The 20,288-nt window shown below is 41.6% G+C and overlaps 1 protein-coding gene across 2 annotated transcripts in view; it reads left to right on the forward strand.

The window, feature by feature from the left end:
* The window catches only part of KLF13 (KLF transcription factor 13), a 34,477-nt gene extending 22,206 nt beyond the window's left edge, over positions 1-12,271 (forward strand). The window contains exons 2-3 of one of the 2 annotated variants that reach the window (XR_014318253.1): positions 6,421-7,965; positions 8,671-12,271. Coding sequence is in view for 1 of the 2 variants with exons in the window: in XM_082769112.1 (XP_082625238.1) it covers positions 6,421-6,713 (293 nt within the window). In the remaining variant the exon portion in view is untranslated. Of the gene's footprint in view, positions 1-6,420 lie in introns of both variants that reach the window. The other variant, XM_082769112.1, reaches the window with a different exon arrangement.
* The last annotated feature ends 8,017 nt before the right edge of the window (positions 12,272-20,288 follow it).

Raw genomic sequence — 20,288 nt, forward strand, 5'->3', positions numbered from 1 at the left:
AAGGTGAGGATAAATTTCATCATTCTTACACTTAAGTTGTTAGCCTGTCCTGGCTGGCTGTCTTGAAGAATCCCTTGTGCTTATAAATACAGGGAGCCCAGTGGAAGTTGAAAACACAAATGAAATTGTTCCCTTTTGATATAGATATTCAGAGCTCCAGTTGGGGAATGGAGATAAAATATCTGACAATAAAAATGTGTGTGTATATATATATATATACATATATATCTATATCTATATATATAGATATATAGATATATATAATTTGTGGCCAATTTATTTTTAAAACCGTTTTGCTTTAGGATTTATTTTCCAGATGTTGGACTTTAACATGCAGCTACTTGCTGATTGTGTGCATGAAGTGGTCTGGAGTTAGGCTGTAGCTGGGAGTGGAACAGAGAGCTTCATGTACTGACCACACTTCAGCAGATACATGTACAAAGTGAGAACTAAACAGGATTTAAACAGAAGTTACCATGTTAGGCAGAAAATGACTTGTTAAGGAGAAGTTCAAATTCATATTCTTAATTCAAACAAAACGCAGGAAAAGGTATTTTTTTTTAAAGTAATTATTTAAAAAGTGCTAAGCATTCAGGAACTCAGACAGTGCAGTCTGTCTTGGGCATCCACCTTGAAGAGAGATCCAATAAATTCAAGGAATGCATGTTTTAGAAAACAGAAAGAGTGTGATGGAGCATCCTGGAAAAGAAAAGCCTAAAAAGGCTAGGGTTATTCTGCTTTGGGAAAAGAGAATGCAAATGTGTCTGATGAACATGCAGTACAGTAAAATAGCTAAAATTATTATGAACTGAGATTTAAGATCTGGCCAACACTATTGAGCGAGCTTGAAATAAAGGCCTGAAATGCAACTGATAATAGAATGTAATATGTAATTTAAAAAAAAAAAAAAAAAAAAAAGATGTTTTCCATTGTGGTCAGAAGTGTAACTGGTGATATTTTAAAGAAGGATCAGATAGCTGCATGGAACATCAGTTATTTTGGTTCTTGGATGGATCTGACTGTGGTTGAGGTTAGGATAAGAATTTTGCACTACTTACATTTCTCTGTCCTTGTAGCCATTGCCATTGTAGTATCTGAATGCATGTTCATCATTTTGTTTTGGATTGTTCTAGTTAGCTGTGTTGATAAAGGTAAGTCACAGGGTGTAATCTGTGCTCCTAAATGGAATTACACAAGCACTTCGAGAGCAAGCAGTAACAGACGTTAACATAAAATGTAAACTTGCTGCTATGAATTTCCCCTTTCAAGAAATATTAACGTATGTCTAAACAACTCAACGAAAATGTTACAACACAGAAAATAAATCAAGGATTTAAATGATGGTACGGTAGCTGGTGCTGCTCCTGCACAGCAGCAGCAGTTCCACATGCACTCAGAATACAAAGAGCCAGTAACCTACTGATTTAATGACTGCATTTTTAAGATTAAAATAAAGATGCCCACACCGTAAAGTGAGTTTGTACTAGATGCCTGGGTACATGCCTGCTAGAAACCTGAGAATTCCAGTTCCTAAAAAAAAACCATCACACCACAGATGATAGAAATAGCAGGGACACGCACACTTCTGTCATGCATCCTACCTAGCTCCTTGGTGCTCTGTCTCCTAGGCCTGGGGCAAGCCGTATGTCCCAGTGCCTAGTAACATGTCAGCTTCAAAGCTCTTTGTGGATTTGGGCATTTGTAACACTCCCCCATATTGGGCTTCTGGTTTCTAATGAAAGTCAAACTCACCCTGTAAAAGAAGTAATGTTTTCACTGAGAACAGTACTTGAACCTCCTAATTTTTGTGGAATTAGTAGAGCTTAATACTGCTGAATTTGCTACTTCTGTCAGATTTGGTTGAAGTTAGCAAAGACATTTAAAAGCTGTTGGACAGAAACACAAAAGCAGATGCAAAAAACATGATTGCATTTGGCTTGTTTGGTTATGAAATAAGTCTCCACCAGAATCATGAATTTAAAACTGCTTCATTTTAGTTTATAGGAATTCAGAAATTTGAGACTTCAGATATTTTTTTTTTGGTTCCTTTTTCAATAGTAGATAAAGAAACTACCGTTTGTCTAACATCAAAGCTATGTTATTCTCTTTCTTGCACTCAGAAGGTTAAAGGCTTGTTTTTCAGATATCCAAAAGTGCTTGTTTATAAGCAAGAGAATAACATAAATGAAAATATTCATAAATATGTCAGTGCTATTGAAGGATGACTTTTTTTTTTTTTTTTTTTAATAACAGCCATTCTTCAGCCAAGCAGTCTGTGTTCCTTAATGTTTTTTTCCCAGGATAGCATTTCCTTTCTTGGAGGAAGAGTGCTTCAGTTGCACATCTATTTAACTGTCTGCTCTTCATCCTCCCCACCCAGCCTGGTCAGCGTTTCCAAATATACCCTTAATTGTGCATATAAAAATGTAGAAATGTAAGAATAGCACACAGTGGCATGTGCAGTTTTCTCGTCTGTTTTCATGACAACATAGAATTCTGTTCCGTGAAGCAGCAGAACAGAGAAAGATCACAGAGCAATTTGTTTCTGGCTTACTGTTTCTGGTTTTGCAGTCACTCTTAGAAGTCCCAAGATACAAAGAATTTCTTTGTTACTTCATGGCCTTGGCATATGCTTGAAGATGCTAACGTAATGTGCAAAGCTACTACTTAAGATAAATTGAAAAGATAGCCACCAGTAAGTGGTTAGACTTACTAGCATTTTATTCTGTAGGGCAGCAGATACCACATTTCCAATTGTTCCGATACTATTTTCTAATTATCACACTGTACTTCTGAAACTGGTTTGTATCCCAAGTCTCACAACCTGCTTTGGTATTTCAGTGATTTGTAGGTTATTTTTTTAAGCGTGCTTAGACCTACACAGTACTTAGTATCATTTTTAGTTGTCATTCAAATGCTGGATACCACGCAGATGAGCTAGTGAAACAGAAAGCACATTACTGCAGGGACTGCATAGGAGTGTCACTGTACAGGAAGGGAGGCCTCAAAACATGTGGGTCAGAGTAAAGTCAACAGTACCCTAAAAGGACAGAGCAAATCAAGCTCAGAACACATCAGATCTGGTTCCACCATCTCTGTAGTTCCACCATCTCTGTAGTTCCACCATCTTTCCCATGACTACATATAGTTGTCTCAATATAAATAACAGTTATCAAATACAGAATAATACAGAGGACCTTTATATAACATTGTAAGAACAGATTGGCCCTGCTGGCTTCTGAATTCTTTCCAGCAAGAGAGAAGAGAGGCATTTTTAATGCTGCTTCTACGGTCTGGGTAACTCTGCGGTGCCTCTGGCACTGGGCTCTGGCAGACGATGCAATCAGCAGGAGCACCCAGGGCTGTGCCACTGAAACGAATTCAGGACTCGGTGCACCTGCAGATCTCACTTAGTCTTACTCTGTGAGCACTTTGAGTTTCTTAATGCAGTTCTGTGCACATTTTTTTCTTTTGAACTGGGTGGAGTTCAGGAAGAAGCCAAAAATGTTCTTGCTTGTGTAATTTCCAGTTAAGATCAGTTGATTTTGATTCTCAAGTGTGATATTTTTCCATTAGGTTGTATAACTAAACACAACATATATGATGTCATGTGCTCTGGCAGAGGATCTGGAAAGGTTGCAGTTCATGGGGATTTAGAACATGGAAATCCAAAGCTATTTAAAATTGGAAAAAATAAGAGTATTTATTAGAATATTCATTATCTTTGAAAGGCATCTCTTGTCAGTCTCTGAATAGTAAAGAAGCCGTAGTTTCTTTTTGCTCCCTTTCTTTTCAAGCATAACAGTTTTTCTTTTGAAGACTTGCCTCTTTGAGAACTGCTACTAATACTCAAAAAGCATACAAATATTCTGCGGCCAGGACATAGCATTAAGAATCTCAATATACACATTGGCACGCTTGACATGTTCACTGCAGTATTTAAGATTCATTTATTTATTTTAACATTTTGCCATTAATTTATAGGATCGAATTCTGTAGTCATTCTAGAATGACAAAGTTCTGAGTACAACATGTCCGTGAGTTAGTGCTTATGCAAGGAAGTTGTACTCTGACTGCGTGTTCCCTAATGAGATTAGGCAATCGATTCTTACAATCTCTCATTCTGTTGATTGCTTTACTGCCAGTAAAAGGACATTTATATAACTTAACCTGCACAGAAAACCACATCCCTTCTGGTAGAGAGAAGAGACTGATGACAGACTGATTTTGGAGCAGTAGCTAGGTCTTGTCTTAATTAATACCCCGCAGCAAGTTCGTTCCAGACCGTGTGCTCATTTTTTATGAACAATAATGACTTTCCCATCTTCACATGAGACATTCAGCATTTCCTGACAATACGGCTGTTCTTTGAGAAGCTGTTGCTAAACCTCACCAAAGGTGGGAAGCGCTCTAGAGAACTCACTGCCACCACTAGAGTGATGCCAGCTGTCAGACAGTGCAGTGAAGGGAAAGTTGCTTGGCCAAGAAATTTAAAGGCAACTCCAAGAAGATATAGACTAGAGAGGGCTGAGGGGGAAAAAATATCTCCTAGGAAGGAGGAGAACAGAAAAGAGTAGAAAACTAGTGTAAGAAAGGCACGGTGCTTCATTGTCTTTGGCTCGGAACCCAAATCATCACCACCACCATCACAAATATCAAATCAGACGGATGAGTATGAACATGAATGTTCCCAGCCAGATCTGATGAGCAGTGAGGAGAGGGGGAGACAGATTGTGCAATATCTTCATCAACTCCCTGGTAGTGCTGGATAACGCAGTTATTACATAATCCTGCTCCAGAACCTCTTCCCTCATTAGGAACTGAACTGCTAGGCCTATTTCTGGCTAACAAATGCTAGATGTTTTTAAGAACACTGATGCCATGCCAGCTGATCAGCAGAAAGGGACTTTTTCATGCTTCATGGTGTTGTGGACAGCAGAAGCAAAACATTGCATCTTAACCCTTGCCTTCCTTGTCTGAAAGCAGACATCGCACAGGGCAGTCCTTCTAGTGAAGAACATTTGCTGATTTCGTTTGCAATGAAAACACGGAGAAAATTAACTTAGGCAACAAAAACGTCCAAAGATCACTGCCTTACCAAAAAAGATGCCATTGCTCAGGGATGAGAAACTTCAAACCTGCAGGCCAGAGCCAGCAGTCAGACCATGTCTCATTGCCCTTCTTGCCAAGGATCCCAAAGTCCTCCCCCTGTCATAGAAGTTTGTCTGTTGTATGACCAAAACACGGGGAGAAGACTGATGTATCCGGTGGCGCAACAGACTAGCACGTCCCACCATAGGCAGGAGCATATCCAGCAGATGACTAGATACATGACAAACAGCCAAATTATATTTGCTTCCCATGTTTCACATTTCCATCAGCAGAACAAGAGAGGAGTCCCTGACAGTTTGCAGGAGAAGGCTCAGGAGGACACCAAATGGATTTACATGTTTTTTTAAGCAACAAAACTATGTCCATTAAACCAGTTGGTGGAGTTTTTATTCTCCACAAAGTTTGTGGGGACCTAGGTTTTTAAACTTTAGTTCAAGGGAAGCAAACTGAAAGCAGTCCCGTTCATCTTAGCTGCTTTTTTCTCCTTCTCAGGCTGCACAGCTGCTACAGTGCCCAGCTGCAGACCTGCAGCACTGCTGTGCATGGGCACCCGGTCCCATGGGAGATGGTTCCAGTGCCTGAGGTCTGCTGAGAAGTGCATCAGGTCACCCGACTGATATTTATTTGAGCTCACTGGGTCACTGGTCCTACTCCAAGCATCACAGGTCATGTTTTTTAGGATAGCTATTGACAGCAGTTGGCTCCCTTCAAAGTGGCACATTTACCTAGTAGAGATAATGTGCTACCTGCCTCCCACCTAAATGAGACCTAAGGCAGTGAACAAGAAAAAATATTGTACCTTGCAGCAGATACAGAAAACACAAGAGGATACAAGGCGAGAGCCTCACATTCAGTGCCTCAGAATTGCTGTCCTGTATTTTCACTGTAATTGCTTTTAAGTAGCTGTAGAGAGAGGCTTCATCACACCTTCTGAATTTTTACAGCGAGTCACACAGGCATAGGGACAGCTCGGAACCAAGTATCCTAGAGAGCTCAGTACAGATACAAAGTCCAGAAGTAAAATCCAGCAGCCTACCAGAGATACGGAATGTGACGTCCCTGAAAGCATCAGAATCCCTGAAGATCCAGTTATTAAACAAGGTATCAATCGTTTGTCTCCAGCACTTTTTAAAATGTTGGAACCCCACAGTGGCCTCCCTCTGCGGTGGAGAATGCCTCCACCTCCATCCATGTAGTGCTCAGTAGCATCTGCCTCACACCCAACCTTTCTGTTCTAACTTCTGCATGTGAAAACCATGGATAACACTGCTGTGTCTCTTCTAATTATGCCATGTTCAATCCCTGCAGGTGAGCGGCCTTTTGAATGCAGCTGGCAAGAATGCAACAAGAAGTTTGCTCGCTCTGACGAGCTGGCGCGCCATTACCGCACTCACACTGGAGAAAAGAAGTTTGGTTGCCCGCTCTGTGAGAAACGCTTCATGCGCAGTGACCATCTGACAAAGCATGCCCGTCGCCACGCCAATTTCCACCCAAGCATGCTCAAGAGGCGAAGTGGAAGCAATTCAAGAACAGGGTCTGTCAGTGACTACAGCCGCTCAGATGCCTCAAGTCCTACAATTAGCCCTGCCAGTTCCCCGTAGACCTACCTGCACTGGATGTCAGCACTTTGCCTCTAATACTTAATGTGGAGTTTTGTTTGTGTTGCACATGTTTTAAAAACTCTGTCACTTCCCCTCCTCAATTTGTCCCTGCCCCTCACCTCTTTTTTTTTTTTTTTTTTTTTAATCAGTAAATAGCTGCCTCCCACTGCAATTTTCAGTCAGATTTTCTTTACCCAACCACACGAGTGGCCATTCTAACCTCATGGACAGATGGATTTACATGTTCTACTTAGTGACTCCTGCTGTCTCAGTATCCCATACATTTTACAACCATAACATATCCTCATGATTATTCTTTATAAGAAAATGAGAAAATCTAAAAAAGAAAAAAAAATATCACTTCAGGTGTCAAAGTAGTTTTGTAAGACCAGATTGCACAACATGAGCATACATACACTTAGAAATCAACTGTGTTGGATTGTGTCCCCCTTCTCCTTTCTCAGGGATGGATATTTATGTTACACAATAACTACAATGAAGACACACCCTAACCGCAGCCTTATTATGTAAATATATTTGCACTCAGAAGCTTTTTGTTGGGTTCTTTCACACACTGGGGAAAAAATAAAAAACAAACAATACAAAAACCAAACCAGTACTGGAATATAGTACCAGACTCTTCCATTGTTTGTTTTCCTGGTTATACATCTACATTTGGGAGCACCCAGAGAGGAGTTTCCTTTCTTCAAACTGCCCTCTGCTTTTGGTAGCAAGTCACCTTTTTGCTTCATGCTGAAGATGCTCCGAAACCAACTATTCCAAAAATCTTTGTGAAGTTGATAAACTACTACTTTTTGTTTTATACCAGATAAAATTCTGAGAAAAAAATCTAAATGTGATGCCTTAAGTAAATAACCTAAATCATGAGGAAACACATTTACACTGGGTAACACTGTATTGCAAGTGGCATGGAATCTCAGAGGCATTCTGTCTTCTCTCTCTCGCCAAGTCATTAAGCTATCTGCGCTGCCTGCTCAGTATGGGACCAACAGAATACTCAAACCAAACCACATTGACTTGAACAATTTTCTTTATCCTTTCCTTTTTTTTTTTTCTTTTTTTTTTTAATGAACTATGGAAATAGCATAACTGAACCAATGCCCATCAAAATTTTTATTGAGGTACTTACCTACTGTACAGCTGTATGTTAGCAAGACAAATTGCTTAAGACAGTCTTTGTATCCTGTTGCATCACAGACATGGTCTGATAAAAGGAAGCGAAAATCACAAGGTATCTTCTGACTAGAATAAATACGCATTTTTAAGTGTTACAAAAAAATGGCATTTTAGCTCAGCAGTCCTTCAAGTTTTGCAAAAAGACACATACCAGCATAAAGAAAGGATCTCCCATTTCTGAATAACTGCCTAAAAACAGAAAGGGAATCTTGGCTGTTTTTCAATAATTTTCAAATATTGGGCATAAGATAAAGCACTAGAAAGTAGATCTTTATGTTTTATATGGTAAAAAACAGCAAAAGACCAGAGCATTGTGATGTACTAGAGACTTCACTAGCAGCAAATATGCTTTCCTTGTTATGGCTGGCTCTGATGGTGCATGTTATAAATTCAGGTCCTTTCGATTCTGGAATTTGGGGGAGGGGGGTGTTCTTGTTTTTACTGTAAAGTCTAAATTCAGTTAAGTGTAGCATGGTGAAAGAAAACTCTATATGCCAAATGTGCCATTTGATATCAAATTAATGCATCCGCATTCCAAATGAACTTGTATCATAATTGCTGCTTTGCATTGATAACAATTTTGCAAGTTTTTTTTTTGTACTGTATATTAACTGTGAGAGGCTAATATAGAATCCTGAGTTGTTTCATGGGTACTTCCATAATATTTACTTTATTCCTAACTATATAGTTGTATGCATCAATACTTGCAGACAGTTAAAGTGCAGATATTTCAGTATTTTCTCATGTTCATTTACTTCAGATTCCACCTCTAGAAAACCACATTTTCTCCTTCTGAATTGGAAGTCATGCTAGGCACAATTCTACTGCCACATTTACAAAAAATGAAGTAATATTGCAGTTTTCTTTTTTGCTGCAAGAAGACAAGCATTGCTGAATTTGTGTGGCAAGTTGCCTAACCACTGCATAGTAGGGGAAAGCCAGATATGTTTACTTCCACAAGTTTATTTTCTTTTTTGAAATCTCATCTACTGAGATAAAAAATGGTGACAACTTTATGCTATTCAGGTAAGAGGAATTCACATTCCAATCATTTCTGTGACTGATCAAAGTGTTCTTGTGCTGTAGTTAGGAAAGAGGCAATTAAGATACCCAGCTAAAGGAATTTTACAGGTCAGCTGTGCCTTGTGCACATACTTCAAGTCATAAGCACATTTGTCATTATCATTACACCTTAATAGAGGGATAAGGGGGTGGAGGGGACACTAGTATCAGCAGCAATCATAGGTTTTGTGTTTTGTCCTCAGTTTGGTGTAAAATCACCTTCTCCAGCAAGACCATCATTTAATCTGTAGCAAGGGAAGAACCACTCCAGTCCATCCATTTAGAGCATAATATTCACCACGAATCAGTAGATACATTTTTTTTTTTAAAGCCTAGAGAAAGATATTCCCACCATGTTATATTAGTACTAGGATTATGGGGATGTAAAGGTTATGCAATAACCTATTCTGAGACAAGAACTAGTTAATCTTTAACTCAGGCAGTAAACTAAAGCATTTTATGCATTTTCCTCATAGAGATTACTAATGATTCTCCAAGGCTTTGTTGGGCCAAAACGACTGGGTCAAAGCTGAATTTCCAGTTCAGCCAATTGATCTAATAAGAAGGCTGGGAGACTATATATAAGCCAACATAGCTATGCTTTCAGGAAATTCTCTGAAATTTGCCTTTTTTTTTTTTTTAATTATTTTTTTTTGACATCTCAGCTGTAGGCACCTCAGAGTCTGTTAGGCTGACAGTCAAATTACCAAGTTTTAAAATCCTAGCTAGAGCTTCAGATATCTCCATTAAACGTTAAATAAACGATAGCTCTATGATCCAAAGATGAAGTCCAAACCACTAGTAGTTTTCACAACTGAATGTGAAGAAAACTTCTCTCAGCATTCTGATATGGTAAACCAGCATTTGGGGGTTTCTAGCATCTTCTGGGAAGCAGAAACAGCAGTTAGGTCATAAGACTATTCACATGATTGCTTCTCCTAAATTTTACAGATATGAGAAGTCTGAACAGCTCAGATTATATTTTGAAATCTGGTTACTTACCCAAACTAACATCAGATTTTTACCCTTTTGTTGTTTCACCCAGCTGTGTGGCCTAATCCAATCTTCTGGTTTAGCAGCAGGCACGACACCTGCAGGAAATAATTGCTCTGGCAAGGTGCAAATCTTTTCATAGGCCTCCCAATTTACCCATGTAATCCGTTGAGGTGGGTCCCCACAAACTACAAACTTGCTTTATTTTATTTTTCCTTTTGATTTCAGAGCACAGTAGCAGGTTTATTAATATTAAGAAAGTTTGCTTTTTTCAAGCCATGATTCTAGCTTCCTCTCAGAGTTGAGCTGAATTACCTTGCTGTAGAAAAAGGGTGCAAATTAAAGTCATCACCTTGCTACTATCATTCAGTTGAAACTATAGATGCTCACAATCTCTCCAAACTGTCAACTCAGATATTTGCACTGGGTCAAGTTGTTAATTGTAGTACATGAACACAGGCAGAAATGAAAGGTATTAGTGTCCTCCAGAGTGCTAATCAATTTTTTACTGATACAAACTCATTCACCCCTTCCATTAACCTCATCCTAAACAAAGGCCTGAAGTGCATTAATGGCCACATGAATTCCTCCTTCTTAGAAAGCAGTCCTGAAATCTAGGCAGCTAGATTTTATTGTGAGAATTGTTTGTATCTGCAGATTACTTGTTCCTTGCTTTTGTAATATGTGCATGGTATTTGTTTACATTAAATTACATAACTGCAAAGGTATATATTTATAACAAATCATCAGAAGCCTGTTTGATGGTAACACCTAATTCCTGTGCGTATCCTCCCCTCTGTACTGCATTGATATTTGCAATAACTTTGAGCTCTGTGAGCCCTCTGTACATCTTTAAAACCTCATTACCTTCTGTCCAGAAGTTCAGTGCTTTTCTTGTTCCTTGCATCCAGACAGGAAAAGGCTGTCTGAGGAGCTTACATGTTTCTAGCTATTCACATTCAAACATCTGAATGTTATCTGCAGTTCTCTGCCGTGAGTTCTAGGAATTTTAGTGTGAAATGCATTGTTGTTTTGAGGAATATGATTTATGAGGAAAGATTAAGGAAAATGAACTCTACGTATTAAAGCTTGCCTATCCCTTGCCATTTGATATACTAATTTCACCAGGTGATGCCTACAAACTGACTTTCAGGTGCTCTTTTACTCCTTCACACCATCTTTTTGTCCATTGGGTGCTAACACATAGTCTATGTCAGTGAATGGTATGATGAACGTCTGTATATTTAACGTTTTGGGGGATAAAACTGTAGCCTTAGGCAGTAGAAAATAACTGTTATTCTTGTTTACCCCATAAACCAGAATACAGAATGCAAAAGCCCATCCACTGGCATAGGTTTTATACATATATGGATTTATATAAGCATATGCACATATATATATAAAATATGTGTATATTGTATACTATGTGTGTGTGTATACATAAATATACAGCAGTGTGCATATACTACACACAGAATAACAAAGGGATGTCTACAGTGCAAAACTAGGTGTCCGTTTCATTATGGCTAGAGATTGGTCTGAACCACAGTCCTGGATCCAAACACCATTGCCTTTAGAAAGTTTGCATCTGTTTTTTGAGATTTGTGGTTTAGTTTCATCTCTGGTTACAGCTGTAGTTACTTGTGTATATATGCATTCTGGGGGACGTGTGTGTGTGTGTGTGCGTGCGCACATGTGCTTATTCACATGTGTATGCCTCTGTGAGTGACAATATTTGTGCAAATGTGCACGTTTACGTACATACGTTCAGCCTTGGTAAACTGGTATCATCTTCTCTTGGACAGTTTTATCAACAGCACACGGATGCTTCCATGGTCACTTTTCAACTCTATAAATCACTACATTGAAGTATTATAGTTGTACAGTTATATGCTCATCTATTCTTGCTCTGCTGTAACTTTTTATGTATTTTGTACCGCATAGATTATATATTGTGATAATGTCTATACAACAACAGTAAAAAGGAAAAAAAGGAAAAAGGAAGAAAATTAACAGCTGTAAAGCATCGTCTTAACGTGTATGCATGGTTAGTGACGTTTACATTTTCCAAAATAAAACTTATAATATGAAGTGTTGCCTTACCTATAATTTCATTTTCTGTATCAGTTAAAAAGCATCAACTAGGTAGTATTTCTGCTGTTAGTTTGAGGTTTGGTATGTTGTTTGATATCTTTGTTTAAATTTCAATCAGCGCTACTGTTTAAAACAGGATTTTTTTAAACCATTGAGAAAAAGTTTGTGTGATGTTTGTTTTGTATTCTTCTTCAATACATATTTTAGAGCTGCATAGTGAAATTCCTTTCTCAAGGCTGGCATATACTCCATTTTTCTTTACAAGATAGTTACGGGATTAATATACACAAATTGAAGCTCAGAGTCAACCATCCTTTCTTTCAAAGCATAGTTCCTTGCAAATTTCTGATACCTTCTCCACAAATGGCAATGTCCTATCAAAACAGTTATAATTTAATCTCATAGTGCCCTCAAATGTTTTCTTACCTCATTTTAGAGATGATGAAATTGAAGCATAAGTGAGTGACTTCCTCAAAGATGTGAGGCTATTGCAGATACATGTCTTTGTCCTCCTTTGGAATTAACACCACACCCACAGGAAAACAATTTTGTGTGCTACAGTGATTAACTGTCTATGGAACATTACATCTGATTGCAAAAATAATTTGAAAGAGTAGACTACTATTGAAAGATGAAAGCTAAAATATCCTCACCAAGCCAGGGACAACTGTGGAAATTACTTTAAAATCAATACGTTTTCTTGTGTGGGGGTGATGAAAACTGTTCAGAGCAAGTGACTTGGAGAGTCGTTATCTTTAACAGCAGCCTTCCCCATGTGTTTATGGTTGTGTTGAACTGTCACTGCTATTCATTATCTTGGACCACGCGCCAGTTAGCTTGTACATCTCTATGTATCTACGAGCAACTGTTGTTCTATAATTTACACAAAGGAACTAGCTAAATCACATAAATGCTTAAATATGTTAATGCAGTATTTATGGGATCTTTATCTGGGAACACCATACTCTTTGGGCAGGCAGTGGATAGCTTTGACTCTATTAGCGAACCTCGCTGGAACAGAAGATAAAATGCCTGTGTCCAGCAGAAAACCACAGTCTTGTTTCATTCTTCTCGACAAACATTGGCATGATGTGGCTGCTGTCTGCTTATTCGCAGTGTCTTTGGTATAAATGGGAAATTCCAGGTTATGAGAGTCCTTAGGCAAAAATTCTGGTAAACTAATACCAAAGCGTGCGTACTTCATTGTCCATCAGTCTGACTGTTGAACTTCTTCAGTTTCAGATTAACTGAAGTAATTAACCCCACCCTGCTCCTGGCAGTCCTTCCCTTGAGTTTGCATCCTCAGCTGTCCTTTCACGGCATTCACATTTCTTAGTTCCATTTTTACCCCTTAGCAGGCAGGCTGCGCAGCTGCTTTAGAAGACTAATTGCTTTCTGCTACTTGGTTCCTATGGATAAGGACATTTCTGACTACTACCCCTACGCAGTTTTTGGCCACTTGCTCCATCTGAATTCACTGTTTGCACTAGATGGAAAGGTGGTGAGGTGCATTTTTTCACCGCTGCTGGAAAAAGTTGATAATAGTCTCTTGCTCCTCTTCTCTATTAAAGAATAGGTCTGAACATTTTTGAAAATACAGGTTAAACAGTGCCTTTAAAGAGTTCTGTACTCGTGAAAATAGATTCTGAAAAATAGCACTTCCGAAGCCTTCCTACATGAAGGCTCCACCTCATGTTTGATAACAGAGGAGCAGAAAAAGACCATTTTCTGAACTTTCTGGAAGGAGGAAAGTAGAAACAAATCCTTCTGAAAGGATATGCCTTCTCAGTCTGAGCATGGAGCTGTTGCCTTGGTTCCATAATGTTAACGTGCATCCCCACGCAGACACCCACACTGAAACATGTAACACATTCTCATCCACAAAAGAAACTGCTCCTCTTGGTTGCTAAATATATGGGTTTCTGTCTTGCCTATGACTCAGCGCTCATCATCAGATGTTCATAGGCTTGGCAGCAGTCCATCAGTTCAGAAGAAAAGAGAAAATGCTATTAGAAGTAGGATGGGATTTTTATATTCACGTTTACCTGTGTATGATTGCCGTCTCCAAAGCAGTTCACCTCAAGGTTCTTTGCACCAGCGCCTCAAGGAAACACAGCCATGATGTGCCTTGCTATTTGACTGCAAGAGATTAAAGCGACAGAAATATAAATATACCATCAACAGAAAGATAGAGAAGAAAGGGAAGACAGGTTGAAATTTAAAAAAAAAAAAAAAAAAAAAAAAAAAGATGAGGGAAATGAGACAAGCCAAGAGTTCCTAGCAGCTGACCAGAAGGGCTCCCATGGCACCAGAATACATGTGGGGCTTCCTAAAGAACTCCAGGGTGACCAGGCTGGGCAGCACCTCCAAATACTGAGGACCACAGCACCTTTTCTGTGAGCAGTAGAAAAGGGTCCTACATCAAAGAGTAATTCAAGTGGGCAATCACACATCTAGCTAGCTACAGCGCATTGCTGGCATGGCTAAGAGTTTAACAAGAGACTTTTTAATAGTCTTCTCAATCCATACACAAGCCCAGGATGGGGAGTCTGGATGCCCAGACATCTGGGCAGCAAGAGGGGGAAAGGGAGGCATGAATGAACACTGGCTGTGGCAGTCAGCTTTGTGCTCTGGGCAGCGCAGAGAGCAAGAGCACGTTAAACAAATGTGGAGAAAAAAAGAGTGAGGAAGAGGGATCTGAGAAAACCTGAGTGAGGTTTAGGCAGGAACAGGCCTCAAAGGTCTATGAGCACTGCAAACAAAACCTAAACGCTTACATCTTAGTAATAACTCTGCCTCACCGAGAGCAAGCAGCTCTACAGTGTAATTGGTGCCTCATCATAATTGTAAATAAAGGACCAACCCGCCCAACCCGACTGGCACCAGCAGGAGTTAGTTACAATCTCTGGCTCCCGCTGGCAGGAACGAATGTTCAACAGGCAGAGAGGGGTTGGCATCAGGGGCTGGGCTCCGAGAGGCTCTGAGGCGCTGCTGCTGGCAGGCCTGTGCTGAGCTGCTGCTTGCTCTCTGCGTCAGGGCCTAACCGCAGCGCGCCTGGGCCTGCCGAGCCGCTGCCGGGAGGAGCCTCCGGAGGCTGGCGCAAACACAGCCACGCTCGCAGCACATCCTCTGCCTCAGACCACACTTCTTGCTACTGCTTCCCTCGCAGGGGCTAAATCCGGGCACCACCCTTTCTGTCGTGCTGTCTGTAGGCATGACATTCGGGTCATGCTGTCCCCAAGCCCACACGTTACACCTTTACCACCCTGTCACCCCCAGCACAAGTACCGTAGCAAGCCAGTAGTAGTGGGCACAGAAATACTAACATCAGAAGGCCAATATTGTACTTCCAATGAGAACTAAAGGCTTGGAGCCTGCCCTCCTGACTCACCTGTGTTTGCAAGAAGTCAGCTGGAAGGGACAACTGAACCGGACCCCTATTTTCCATGTTCCTCAGACTGCAGGAGAAAAAGACCACTGAAGAGTTACACAGGTATCCTGAAGTGCTGCCATTCTAGGATTTGTCTCTTAAAGCTTGCCATCACCAACTTAAGCAGTGCTTTGCAAATAGAGATAAGATTTACGTTCCCTGCCTGTTGTGAGCTGAGTTAGATTCAGGCTGTGTCTAACAAGTCGCGATGTCCAAGCTAACTCCGGAGGTGATTCAGCGATACTAACGTGACACTGCTTGGACTGACAAACAGCCCTCGGCTCACTGGGCAGAGCATCATCTCAATGCAGTTGTGGTTACACCGCCCAAGCCGGCTGGTTCTGAGCTAACCCAGGGATCCTTCCCAAGGCCTACCCTGTACAACCTGGACATGGCCAAGGAGAAGGTGCAGGATGCCCAGAGGGTGGACAAGAGGACACCAATGAGAAAGAAAGGCCAGCTGAAGGCCAAGAGAGAGGTGTGCTGGCCAGGCAGAGAGCTCCAGTATAACAGGAGGAATGAGACAAAAAAATGTGGGAAGCAGATCAATAGTGCAATAAATGGGGAATGTGAGATTAAGAGAAGGAAGACTGGTGTAGAAAAAGGAGAAAGGATAGGTTAGGGCAATTCTGTATCCTTTTACATAGAGAAAAAGAAAGGGATAAGGTGCAAGATTCAAAAGGAGGTCTGGGGGAAGGAGCACGATAGCTCCTGCGGTGACATTCCCAACAGGCCGGACGCGGAGCTGTGCCAGCACATAACAAATAGCACGATGCATCTTTAAGAGCCCGATGTTTGTATTTTCCCATGCTCTCCTATTGCTGAGATAACTTACTGAGTCATTGCTCTGATCCTGGAGACAAACGGAACAGGCACAAAACATAACAAAACAATAGCAACGGGAAGAGAGAAAGCCCTCCCTCCCTCCCCGTTCACCACACGCATTTCACGTCAGCCATCCCTCAAAGCCTCCCAGCGGCAGAGAAGCACGGGGCAGGCTGATGGCGCTGCATGGCGCACGTGTTTCGAATCAAGGTCACCTTCTCCACCACTGCACGAACAGCTAAAAACATGAAAGCTGCAATTGCAAGCCTCCAGTCTGGTCTTGTAAATATTGTATCCAGTCTCCTCAGTTAAACGGCTTTTCCACAGAGAGTGAGCTGCATCAGGAATTCGCTAGCTTTTTAACTTCAAAGCGCTTTACTTCAAAGACCCCTCACTTCTTCTCTTAAGCTTCGTGCCCCACCCTCTGCAAAAACGATGGCAGTTTGGGACTCTCAAAATGCCACGTTGGGAAGCTCATAGACTGCAGCCTAACTTTCCTACTACGCTTCTAAAAGTCAGCATCACAACCGTGATCTCCCCAGAGAGGAGTAAGGAAATGGGCACCCCCTCAAGCTGCCTGCCCCCAGCCCAGGTTGCGCCATGGCTTCATATACCAAAAGGCAGAATCACCACTGATCGAGTGAAGGGCATTTTCTCTGTCTCTAACCTGTGCTGAGAACTATCTTATGCCCTGTGGTATTACAAGACAATAAGGCATCACAGAGTCACAGAGGTTTGGTTTAAAACATGGCCTTTGGGTTGACTCTGGGATTAGTCAAAAACAACTCCAAGCTTTCCCACTACAGGGCTGCCATTCAAACTGCAGTTTTCAGCCCCCTAGATGGTTTGTCAAGAAGGTGACAGAAGAAAATTTAGTTTGGGATTGGCACTCCCTCCTCGCCACCTCTGCAGTGAGCCCAGCGCTGGGCACCCCATGAGGGCCGGCTGCGGGGACAGGCAGACCCCTGTGGGACAGCCACCCTCGGACAGAGGGCTCCGAGCAGCCGCAGCATGGCCGGGCTTCTGCACAGCAAGAAGAAGTCTGAAGACCGGGTAAGGGATGGATGGTTCCCCTTTAATGCGCCCTCGCATGCAGCTGGACTGAATCACCCGGCTGAGGAAACAGAGGCGAGCCCAGGGAACCCTGCGAGGGTGGGACCGCCCAAACAGCAGGATTGGGTGAAGAAATCGGGGCTGGCTGCTGGCTTCCCTGCAAGGAACCTTCCATTAAGGCTCCGCTGGATATTTTTGGACTCCAGCTCTCTATTTTTAGGAGGGACAATTAATGCAGAAGGAAATAAGGAAGGAAAATATCAAGCTTCGAGTCCAAGAATGGAAAAATTTGTATTCTCCACAAAGTTGTCCACTGTGATTAAGGAGGAGTAAAAAGGAAAGGAAGGGTTATATTTCATGAGTAAAAATATGCTACAAATCACTGTAAAAATTGTATGTTACATGGTGTTTGCTAAGAGACAGGAAGCATTTCTGGAAGGCAGCATTTCACCACTTAACTGCTATTAAAGAGGAGTGAGTGCCCAGCTTTACAACACAGCTGTGCCCTGGCCGTGTTTTTGTAGAGCTGTCAGCTGTGCAGAGGCTGCTGGCATCTCAGCATGTTGTGATCCCGCCTGGGGAGGGGCTGGCTGCGACCTTGAGAACAACTGGCACGGGCCGTGCCCAGCTCTCTGCATGAAGTCAGTAAGAGAAAAATCACAGTCAAGTTGCTTAATGCCCTCGCCGTCTGCTAGAAAACCCCGTGAGCCACATGCAACACCCATCCCAGCGTGGCTGTATTATTCTACAAAACATGGAAATATTTTCTGACATTAAAAAGCAGGTCCTTAAAATAACCTGCCTGAAACATGATGGAACAACACGTGCAATACTTTTAAAATTCAGCTATTATTTTACTGATAATAGTGGTTTAGATTCACGTCCCTCAGCCTTACAACACAGACTTGAACTGGTATTAATAGGTATCTCAAGGGAGGCTGTAGCGAGGTGGGGGTTGGTCTGTTCTCCCACGTGCCTGGTGACAGGACGAGGGGGAATGGGCTGAAGTTGCGCCAGGGGAGTTTTAGGTTAGATGTTAGGAAGAACTTCTTCACTGAAAGGGTTGTGAGTCATTGGAACAGGCTGCCTAGGGAAGTGGTGGAGTCACCATCCCTGGAAGTCTTTAAAAGACGTTTAGATGTAGAGCTTAGGGATATAGTTTAGTGGGGACTGTTAGCGTTAGGTCAGAGGTTGGACTCGATGATCTTGAGGTCTCTTCCAACCTAGAAATTCTGTAATTCTGTGATTCTGTAATGTCACCACTGCCTGCAGAAGAAAAAAATCTGAGTTTTCCCTCACTCTTCTTTATCTCCATCTTCAATTCTCATCTCTTTCCAAACAGGACCTGCTTCAGAGCAGGGCCTCCTTGCCTGCCTGCTCAGCATCTGCAAGGCACCTTGCAGTCACTACAGACCTGAGTGGCATCATCACTCTCCTCCAAGGAGAAACACTGGCTCCTTACCACCCAACCACAACCCACACTCACCGTTAGACACACTTTTTTCTACTGTAGGGGTCACCTTATTTTAGACCGAGCCCAGCTTGTAAATTCCTGACACCACAGGGAACATTTGTGTGAAATACCTAACAGCAGCAGAACATGGCAGGGGGCAGCAGTCAAACAATACCTAAAACTGTACCTCCCTCTTAGGTGCCTCTAAAAAGAGTTGGCTCTTCACTTCGGGAAGCATCACACAAAAATTTCTCTTTTCAACTTGGAACTGCCATTTCCTCTAAGCATGACTGAGGGCTGGGAAGGGTTGGAGCTAGGAAAAATCCCTGGGAATTAATATTATTTCCTAATCATACCTGTCCTGCCTGATAAACACTTGCCCCATGCCCCTAATTAGACAGAACCTCTTTGCAAACCCACTGGCTGAGGAGCTGTTTATTTCTAAGCCAGGGAGATGGAGGTCAGCTCTGAGGAGTTACAAACCAATTGGGAGAATAATGATGTACTACAGAGTGTCTTTTGTAATGAATACTCTTTCTAATTTCAAAGGGGTTTGCAGACGTGAATGAGACTGTGATGAGTGTTTGAACTACTCACTGCTAGCCACGTTTAAATTATATGAAGCACTATACAGTAAAAGTTAAGCTGAAGCATTTATATTTTGTATGTGTCCAATTACTTTTGATAATGAAGTGTTAGAGCAGTATTGTCTAGAAATCTCAGAAGCCCAGATTCATAAGATATTTATGATAGAGCTAATGAGCTTCTGGCTTCTCTGATAATTTCCTCAAAAAAGCAGGTCACTGTATGAACAGCAGCAGCTAAAAGCAAAGCAGACTGGCTGTGGTACAGGTTTAATCAGCAGTAAGATACACAGTCACCGCCCAGCTGTCCAAATCTAGCCCCACACACAGCAAATACCAGCAAGGCAATCCAAGAGCAGTAGGTGTCATTGCCACACAGGAAATAAGCGCACGGAGCTCACCCAGCGCTCAGGTGGTTACTCAGTGAGTCACTGCCACCGACACCCATGGCTACCCCACAGACACACACACGGAGCGCTGTCTGGAAACAGCTTTCCTTTTCTTCATAATTTCCAAAGTTAAAAGCTTTCTTTAAAGAAGGAAAGCATTATTTTTTAAACAAACCTCCTGCCAGCTTTCTGTTTTCCCGGAATATTGTGCAGAAGCCATGAAGCCAATAATAGGTTTTGCAGCCAACTGATACCACACTAAATTCATGATTCTCCTTCTGTTCACATAACTGATGTTAACTGGAGAACGTTACCTATCAGCACTGTGGAGAGAGACACAGGAGTTTTCCCCTGCAGTTATATCCCTGTCATTTCTGAACCCCAGTGCTGTGTGCTTGCCTTCAGGTTCCTTCCTAGAGCAGACACAACGTGTCCTGATGGCCTGGATGAGAAGCTGGACTTCAAATCTAACTGAACTCTTCTGTATTATGTTTA

Source organism: Aythya marila, assembly GCF_965140915.1.
Source record: "Aythya marila genome assembly, chromosome: 11".
Classification (NCBI taxonomy): Eukaryota; Metazoa; Chordata; class Aves; order Anseriformes; family Anatidae; genus Aythya; species Aythya marila.